General features: G+C 57.8%; 2 protein-coding genes across 3 annotated transcripts in view; both read left to right on the forward strand.

The window, feature by feature from the left end:
- The window catches only part of LOC119113958 (uncharacterized), a 27,824-nt gene extending 26,535 nt beyond the window's left edge, over window positions 1-1,289 (forward strand). For both annotated transcript variants that reach the window (XM_037238194.1, XM_037238195.1), the window contains 3 exons: window positions 373-515; window positions 736-861; window positions 1,228-1,289. In XM_037238194.1, the coding sequence (XP_037094089.1) occupies window positions 373-515; window positions 736-815 (223 nt within the window). In that variant the 3' untranslated portion in view covers window positions 816-861; window positions 1,228-1,289. The remainder of the gene's footprint in view (window positions 1-372; window positions 516-735; window positions 862-1,227) is intronic.
- LOC119114024 (uncharacterized) lies at window positions 1,252-7,610 on the forward strand. The gene is made up of 8 exons (XM_037238255.1): window positions 1,252-1,289; window positions 3,676-3,847; window positions 4,390-4,521; window positions 5,414-5,443; window positions 6,136-6,282; window positions 6,613-6,764; window positions 7,119-7,233; window positions 7,527-7,610. The coding sequence occupies exons 1-8, from the start codon at window positions 1,252-1,254 to the stop codon at window positions 7,608-7,610; spliced, it is 870 nt and encodes a 289-aa protein (XP_037094150.1).
- The last annotated feature ends 1,871 nt before the right edge of the window (window positions 7,611-9,481 follow it).

The raw sequence follows: 9,481 nt of genomic DNA on the forward strand, positions 1-9,481 counted from the left end.
GCCAGCCGCCGACACTCAGGTCGAAGCCCCGTAGGGCTGGCGGCCGATTTGCGCTTTATGGTCTCGTCCAGCAGACTGTTGACGTATGTTGCGCACCTGCAGCTGGCGGAGTATTCAGCCAGCCGCAGGTGCTGGACTCCGCGTCCAGCTACAATACCTTTGGTTAGGGGAAAGGGCCTCTCCATTGGGGGGCGGGGGGGGGGGGGGCATACTCTTGTCCCTAGCAACTGCCCTCTCTACCCCCTGCCGCGCCTCGTGTCTCATTGTCGGTGGATCGCGCGGAGCCCCGGGACTCGAGCCGAGCGGGAGTGCTGAAGTGCGATTCATGCAGCATCTGGGCACCACGCAAGGCTTCCGGCTGTTTTTTTTTAGAGCTGGCACCGTGAAGGACAAGGCGAATATGAAGCAAAAGAAGGCGATCCTCTACAGCCTGGGGAAAACCAAGCCCCTCCAACTGAAGCTGATTCCGAAAAAAAAATTGCCACGGGCTCGTACGCGAGGGACTGAAAGCGATGGTAAGTGAATCTACTTCAGAACATTCGAAACAGACCATGAAATTAAACGGACCGCATAGCACTTCATATTTATCAAACAAGCGGATCAAATTAGTTTGCAGTGCTATAGTGTGTGTAAGCTATTAGTGTAAATCAAGCTAATCGTATCGCTGATAAGGCGTTCATCCTGAACAGGTATGTCCGACTCCGAATCTTTGCTTCACCAACGCCATTTCGACAGAAACCCACCGGCAATCTCACGCTGGACGAAGTGGAGGCGGTCGGCAACGCTGGGGCCTGCTTGGATCCCGATGGCATTAGACGGCTGGACAGAGCCGCCTTCGAAGTCATGCTCCCAAAATTCAAGGCATGTGGGCAGGGAACGGGTTTGTGTCCACGTCTAATGTTCTCGCACCACGGCTCGCAAGACCTGGAGATATCTAGGAGAAATCTAGAGAGACCTGGAGATATCTAGGAGAAATCGACGTCACTTTAACTGGACAGCGCATGCAGGACATTGCGGAAGCATGACATCAACGCCGCGTTGAAGCACTGCTTAAAGTTGCTGATAGCATGGTGTCGACATATTGCCTCCTTCCGGACTGAATGTAAAGCCGTTTATTTCATGTCTCTACACTTTGAATGTCATCTCTGGACGTTCTGCCCGTGCTGTTGACAAGCCGGCGTTTTGGCTCAGTGGTACATCAGTGACAATATTGTGTTTTTCCCCCAGGGGGAGTGCGTCGATAAGGGTCAGATGGACGCGATCCAGAGTCAAATCATTCGCTTCAACGGGTAAGCAGGCCAGCTGACGATTTATTAGCCTCATTAATTAAACTATCGTGCTCAGGTGACCTCCCCAGTCATCACCGGGGTGCTGCAAGCACTATCGCCGACTCCATCCCCAACCCCGACCCTGACCCCGAACCTGACCCCGAACCTGACCCCGAACCTGACCTCGACCCCGACCTTCCGGCGAGTCTGTCGGATCTCTCTTCGCGAGATTGCAGATTGCGAAGCTACGTTTAATTATAAAGAGCTATGATTACGACAGCCATGTTACAAGTGTTTGGCCACACGCAGGCATGCTTTTGCCATCCGCTTCTGATCACCACCTGGCGGCGGCTTCTGCCTGGGGGTGAGGTTGGGAGATGACAATAGTAGTTGTAGGTACCATGCGTCGGTAATCATACTTACCATTGAGAGAGTTGGATGGTTTTCTACCCACCACCTTGTTTGACCCGGTCGGTCATGCTTTAGATGACTCCAACACAGCCTGTGATTTGCATGCGCTTCGAGTGCGTCTTTGACCCCTTGACCTCTGGCATCTGCAGCTGTGTGCTCTTTGAGCTACCGATATCGTGACAATCATCTCTGGCGTCTGAACTGTTCAGCCCTAACTTCTGTGACCCATGACTCGTGATGAGTAGCCACCGGACCTATGTGCCGAGAGAGAACATCTTGCATTTCAATCATATCTCGAACTTACATGGCACTTATGGTGTATACGATCCCTAATTTTGCTGGTCTTCTTTGCCTGCCTATTGTACTTTGGCATTGTCCTGATTTTGCTTTGTTCTGCCTTGCCTTGCCTTTGCCCTGTCACTTCTGAGGGTCACGTGGACCCAGCTTATGATATTTACATCACTTCAGTGACCTGCACGTTGCATGCGCAGTACAGTGCCTGAAGCATCATCTAACCGGTGTGACCTATGACCTAACTTAGCTACCCTAATCTAAGCTACCCTAGCTTGACCTAACTGTGACCAGTGTGTCACCTATGTGTGATAAGAATCCTGCCGACCGGCTCAGTCTGACCTCTACAACCACTCCGACCTCTGCGACCCCCGCCACCTCTGTGTGATAGGGATCGTGCCGATGGGCTCAGCCTGACCTCTATGACCCCTTTGACCTCCGCGTCCCCGGGAACCGGCCGGCTGGTTTAGTGCGGACTGCGACGTTGGTCGCCCGTGCGTTCTGCGTCACAGCAAAACGAGGGCGTGCCTTCAGTCTGGACAATAGCCTCTGCCGTATTTTGTTTGCCCCTGCGTGGGAACAGGATGGCGGGCCGATTCATTCCGGACTGACCCAATCAGTCCCTTAACACGCGCTCGGGTGGAGGGGGTCAAATTGACCCCCCCCCGAAAGGTTTCTCCAGAATGGTTTCCGAACGGCATGGCGTAGCCGCGCCAAATTTGCATAGCTGTAGACAATTGAATAGCTGATCTTTGACATAAGAATATGTACCTTGTAAGGTTGGTGACCTATGGCAGGTCAAGGATGTTGAATGAGCAAATTACGCTGACCTAAGTCCAGGTATGAAAGTCAGACCAAGGTCAAAACCAACCTGACTTATTATTCCAGGGCTTGCTGTATGGGATAGTTTGTGGTGCTCATTTCGAATTTATTGACAGCAGGAACCGCGTTATGCATTTTCCATTGACTTTTTAGACGTCAGAACAGGTCATTGACCTAAGACGACCCAGGTCGACATTTTGTTTTAGGAACATACTGCCTAGCGTAATCCTTGTCGCTTATTCAAATGCAAAACTCAGGGCAGTCTTGCATGGTTTTAGTCACCATGACCTTCGAAAGTCAAACAAGGTCACTGACCTCAAATGGGCTTGTGGACTTGTTCTTAGAAACAGTTGCCCTAGGTTCTGGAGGCACTTAGAAACCAACCTGGAATTTGACCTTGTTTGACCTTATTTGGCCTGAAGACCATGACCTAAGAAGCTCAAACTTTGACTAAAGTGAGTTCATATGCATGTCAAGACACCCTGCAAATTTGGTATTTCTAGCTCTCTTAGTTCCCGAGATCTCAATGGGGTCAAACTGACCCCACCCGAGCGAAGGGTGTCCTAGCCGGCCTCCCGGGTGCGTGTTAAAAGTCATGCGTCTCAGGAAGCCAGCCAACTAATCCCCGTCGACTGTACCCCTAAGGAACGACCAACACTGCGGCCTGGACTGGACGCAACCAGGTTGCCGCTACTCTGTACCCTATAGGACTCCTCCTCCTGTGGGATGGCCAGCACTTTGGCCTGGACTGTTCGCAGCCAGGTTGCCCGCGACTTTGCACTCTGTAGGGCTCCTCCGTCACAGTCCGCCGGCCGGCTGGATCCGCGTGCACCGCGCCCGCCGTGACCCCTGACCCGTGACCCCTGCGACCTCTGCCTCGCAGAGAGCCGGCCGGGTGGTTCAGTCTGCAGCCATTCTGCGATGTGCTGGGTCTGCTGGACGACGCCAAGCTGCGAGAGATACCGGAGACGCGCATCGTCGCCGAGTGCGGCGCCGGCTCCAGTGAGGACGACAGCCTGGCCGACAGCATGGTCCGCTACGTCCAAATGGTCCAGGTCAGTGACTCACGGCGGCTGGAGTGTGCTCGAGTCAGAGATCCCCGTAGTTTTGGAGTCCGCAACAGATGTAGAGATTCCACCAGTGTGGTAGCCAGGCCCCTTGTAGGCAAGGGGCCTCTTCGACGTGAAAGGGGTTCTGTTTTAGACTTCGGATGAATTTTTACGCCCAGAATTCTACGTTGGTGCCTGGGAGATATATTTTGTGTTCAAGAAAGCTCTACCTTCAACTGCAAAAAAAGGTCCTGTGATCCTCAGGCTCTAGCGCTGCCACTTCTTCCAAGGGGAGGGAGATGATGCTAAAAAACTCTCCCTGGCCGCACCACCGGATTACCACTGGAAATTCTGGACCGGTCGGGGGGAGGGGGGGGGCGATCTGCCACCGCAGAGTCCGTCCAGGCCTGGGACCTCGCAGCGACCTCAAGCCACTCTTATGATGAACACTCGTCGAATCTGAAGGCGCTGGGAACATATTGCTGCTTCCTCCTGGTGAGCGTGCGTCCACCAGGCCACTGACGATCTCTCTCCCCCCGCTGCCGTAGCTGAACTGCAAGCGGCAGATCGGGGCCAGTGACTTCGATCAGCTGAACGAGCGGCTGGCGAACGTGGGTCGCCGCCGGGCCCGCGGCGTGATGATGGCACAGAAGGAGATGGAGGACTCGCTCAACGCGGACGTCAGTGCCAGCTCCAGCGCCAGTGCCAGTGGCAGTGGCAGTGGCAGTGGCAGTGCCAGCGCCAGTGCCAGTGCCAGCGCCAGCGCCTCAACAACAGCCAGGTAGGTCAGGCGGCGGCAATCCGACTCCGAGTCAGTGGCGTTCTGTGAGGGCAAGGCGGTGGCCAGGTCACCCCGAGTCAAAGTCAGGCGGGCCTGGCCAGTCCGAGCCGGTCCGAAGCACACGGAGCCAGTCGGTAGGGGGTGCACAGGGTGTTCGTAAGGGGGTGGCAACCCTGCTCTGCACCCCAATAGATCCGTCGCTGGGCGACAAGAATCCCCAAGATCATGACTGACTTACTGCTGCAGCTGCTGTTGGCCTTCTAGGGAGCACCAGTTGTAAAGCCATCCCATGTGTTTTGAGGCCTCGTGGTTAGCACGCTGCTACTTGACACGGTGACCAATGATAAGTTAGTGCTATGAAGAATTAGTCAGTCAGTCAAAGCAAGTTCAGCCAGTTAGGGTAAGTCAAGGGCAGCCAGACTAAGCCAGGTGGAACCAGCCAATCGGTCAGAATTCTGAGAGGGCCGACGCATGAACTGGTGCGAACCTCTCACGCCATGACGACCGTTGCGGCCTCCGGGGGAGATAACTTTGACACGCCTGCGGCACCACATGTCGAGTCAGCACAACTCCATGACCTTCACACGTCTTCGCCCAGCCGTCCAGCAATCGGCCGGCCTCTGATGCCCGCAGGCGACGACGAGCGGCCGAGCCGCCGCTGACCTGCGCAGCCGTGATGGAGAAGGGCAGCGGCGCCGAACCGTGGTCTGTCTCACAGCTGTCGGACATGGCGGCCGAAGAGGTCAAGGAGTGCCAGCCCAGCTGGGCTCGGTCATGGCCGACGAGGACAGCTGAAGGTGGTGTGGGATGAGCTCAAAGAGGTATGGCTCGCGCGGTCTGCCCTGAGTGGGCGGGTGAGCTGAAACGAATGACGGTGTTTGCTAGGTTTTTGCCGACCCAATTAATCGCTTAAACCACGAGTGGTGCAGCCTGCTGCCGTTCGGTCGTGTTCGGATGCGCATGAGTCCCGCAATGTGCTGTTCTTGAGCCTGTGCGCTGTGGGCTGTGAGCTGGTGAGCCAGTGAGCCGTGAGCCGGTGAGTTGTGAGCGGGAGAGGCGTGAGCTGTGAGCTTTGAGGCATGATCTGTGAGCCGTCATCCGTGAGCTGTGATCCGCGAGCTATGAGCTTTGAATTGTGAGCTATGTAAGCCGTGGACTGTGAGCTTTAGACGTGAGCTGTGAGCCGTCATCTGTAAGCTGTGAGCTATGGGCTATGGGCTGTGAGCTGTGGGTTGTGAGCCTGTGAGCTGCGAGCTGTGAGCCGGTGAGCTGTGAGCCGGTAAGCCGCGGGCTGTGAGCTGTGAGCTGTGAGCCGGTAAGCCGCGGGCTACTCGGTGAGCCGGTGCCGTCTGCGTGCTAGCTTGCCCGGTCGTTGCCGCTGTGACGCTAACAATGCAGAGCACACATTCGTGAAAGGACGGGCGCCGCTCAGATCGCTGGACGCACGTACGGCGGTGGCGGGCGTGGCTTGTGGGCGTGGCTGGCGTGGAAACGCATGCTGGCGACATTGCAGGCGTACAGCGGGGCCGACAAAGTACCGATGAGCATGATCGGGTACGTGGGCTCCGTCATCCCCAGCGCCGACATCGCGATGCTCGACCTCACCACCGAAGATGCCGTTTTTGAGTTGGGAATGCCTATGAAGATGACGGAAGCGCAGGTAAGCTTGTTGTCCTGATTTTTTACGTGTCTCTCAGCTTGGTGGGGTGGGGGGGGGGGGGGGCGACATCTACTCGGGATGCGGCATATTCCCTGCGTAGTATTTGCTGTCCGTGCACAAGCCTTTCTACTTGCCGCTGGAAATGAACAACACCACGCTTGCCCATACAATCGTCATGTTGGAGCCAACGAATCTTAGCCGTGCGGGATGCGTGTCGTGGCGGATGACTTCCACGAGCTCCCTGGTTATCCTCCACGGCCGCGACGCCGAGCACGGCGCACCCTTCCGCCGCGTGGCGCCACTCGCCTCACCCGCCCCGCTCGCTGGCAGCTGGATGCACTGGCGACCCGGGCGAAGGCCCAGTGGAGTGTGCTGTCTGGCAGCGCGGCTGACTACACGGCGGACACCGTGGGCACTCTGGGCCAGATCATCTGCGGCATGGCCCCGGCCGACGTGGAGAGCATCCCGGCGGCGCGCTTCAAGTGAGACGCCGTGCAGCACGGCCCAGTCTAAAATATGGATAAATAAGCTACTTATATGCTATAGCATGCGCTATGTAAATACTTGGCACGGTGCGCAGATGTGCTAAGCGGCTGCTGAGATCATCTTTGTTTCATTTCGCGTCATGCAGGCGGTGTTCTCCTTCGACACAAAGATGGCCGATTTTCGCCTCTCGCACTGCAGTGCTAGAGCTCCCTGTAGCTAAGCCGCGGCTAGCAGGCGATGTTGCCCTGGGACTGTCAAGGTGACCGGCCTTGCCCTCACGGCACCGGGCCGCAGCTCACGCACTCTGTCCCCGCTGTGACCTGTGACGCGACACCGATTCTGCGCGGCAGGGAGGCCATGACGGTGCTCTCCGAGGTCTACTGGTGCAAACAAGCCGTCGCCGAGAAGTTGGCCGATAAAGCCGTCGCCATCTACGGCGAACCATCCACCTGGGGGATGAGTGAGGTGGGGCTGTGGCCTCAGGCCGCGTCTAGGAACGGGGTGAAGTGGAAGAGCGGGGGGGGGGGGGGGCTCTAGGCTGGGGCGCAGCGCGGGGACCTGGGTTCTGAACGCGGCTATGGCGCCAGCGAGCCAGCTCTGCCCACCGCCGATGATTTTCTGACACGCGCCATCTATGATCGTAATTGTCTTTTCTTGTGACGTGAACGTCATCGGCTCGTAGCAAGGAAAGGCGTTGCGCATTGCGAGCAGCATATGTAAAGCAAGGTGACCTTGGTAAGCGATTCTCATTGGCCAGGGTGGCTGGCGTGGGAGCGGTGATTGGCGGGCTGGAGGCGATTGAAGCTGAAAAGCATCAAGGACGAAGTCGATGCGAGGACTGAGCGCCGATGGCATGATGAGCATCCCGCCCAGCAAGATCGCGGTACGACCTCACGTCTGCTCCCTCACGCGCTGTGGAGGTCCCCCCCCCCCTCCGGACATGTCCTGGCATGTCTTTCACGCAGCCGTGCGCAGAATTTCACTCGTGATTACGCGTTCGTCCGTCCCTCCTTCCCTCCCCCCTCCCCTTCGTCTAGCCCTGGGCCGAACGGCCCCCTCCAACACACTCGTGACGAAAATGTGTTGAACGATGATGGTGACGTTCACCTGGTTTCAGCGCCGGAAGGCACTGCGATCACCAGTCGCTTACGCTGTGACGTCACCCAACGTCACAGCTGCTGACGGGGTGACGTCACGTCCGCAGGGGCTGACGAAGGCTCAGGTGCTTGAGCTGTCCACGGAGGCGGCGCTCGCGATAAGTGACGAACAGATGGAGAAGCTGCCGGATGACGCGAAGGAGGCACTGCTCATGGTTTTCGAGGAAAACTTGAAGTCCAGGAGCGCTCGCTCAGGTAGGCGGCAGGTCCGGCGCTGACGGAGTCGTCCTTGGACAGGCTATGGGCTGGGCTGGGCTGGGCCATCGCAGTCTTATATGCTGCGTGTCGTAGTTCGTAGGTACAGCGCAATGATGTATTCACTGTATCTCGACGACAGTGACGTCGAAAAGCGAAAAATCTATGATGCCAGCAAACAGCCAGCAACGAGCAGCTTCAGTATCGTGCACGACCTGCTTTCGGATGTGTGATTTTAGACTGGTCATGGTGGCTGAGGCTCGCACTTCTAACGGCCCGTCGTGTTTCAGCGGCGGCTGGGCTCTCTCTGCTCCTGCTGGGCGTTTTCGCCGCCCGTCTGGCTTAAAGCCGGGCGGAGCGACCGGCGCGCAGCCAGCCGACGCCGGCACCCGCCGACAGAGCTTCGGTCGTCGACCGCCGCGGCCGGCGGCGCTAGCGTCGCGCCTGGAAGCCGGCGCAAGCACGCTGGCTTCCAGGCTGCTGCCGGAGGAGGCTGAGTGTGCGGGGCAGCCGCTGCAAGCATGCTGCTAGCTTGATTTTCGGGATCTCTGAGCGCGCAAGAACAATGAGGAGAACGTTTGAGCGTGCCGATGGCCCGGATAGGGTTTTGGGCTCTGCAATCTGCAGCGGTCAGCGTATCCGCTAGCACGTAGACCCAAGGCTTTCTGGCCGATTGTTGTGATAGGGCCGGATATGCCAAGGTTGTTGGGCAAAGCCAGCCGTTTTCTGTGTGCTGCTTCTGCTCCAGATGTCCCTTACGTCACGGGATCTGGTTCAGACTTCTGTACCAGTGTGTGGAGCTCTTATTTTTCCCATACCCGTGCTTCATGTGCAACGTCTCTGGCGTGGAAACTAACCCTTGAAAAGACCGGCTTTTCGGCTTGAGTCTGACTTTTTGGCCGCCAGATGCCACGGTTACATCGGGCGAGGCCATTGCGACGGCAGAGGCTCCGGGGGACGCCTGTGCTGTGCGCCCGCCTGTGTCGTTAACGGACGCGTTAGCTGCGTTTGCCGTGTCGCGATTGTGCCTGTCGTTAACTGTCGCGCGCCGCACGCCGCCGTGCCCGCTCGCCTCGGGGCACGGGGACCCTGCCTGTGGCCAGCGCTCCGCCCCACCCCTACGGCGACCCCCGCGGCCCCCGGCGGGTCCCCATCCGGACGGGGCGCTGGTCTCGGCAGCGCTGACCAGCTCTCGGAGCGCTGGTCTCGGAGTCGGATCAACAGCACGCTCGCGCGCCACCCGCCGGTGCCTGCCAAGACACCTTTCAAACCGGTTTTCATCAAGCGGCCGCCTCTTTTGAACGTGTCGGAGGCTCCAGAGTACGGTATCGGGCGTCTCCTGCGCTGAACTTTGCTGCCTT

Source organism: Pollicipes pollicipes, unplaced genomic scaffold (assembly GCF_011947565.3).
Source record: "Pollicipes pollicipes isolate AB1234 unplaced genomic scaffold, Ppol_2.1 Scaffold_7262;HRSCAF=8765_pilon_pilon_pilon, whole genome shotgun sequence".
Taxonomy (NCBI): Eukaryota; Metazoa; Arthropoda; class Thecostraca; order Pollicipedomorpha; family Pollicipedidae; genus Pollicipes; species Pollicipes pollicipes.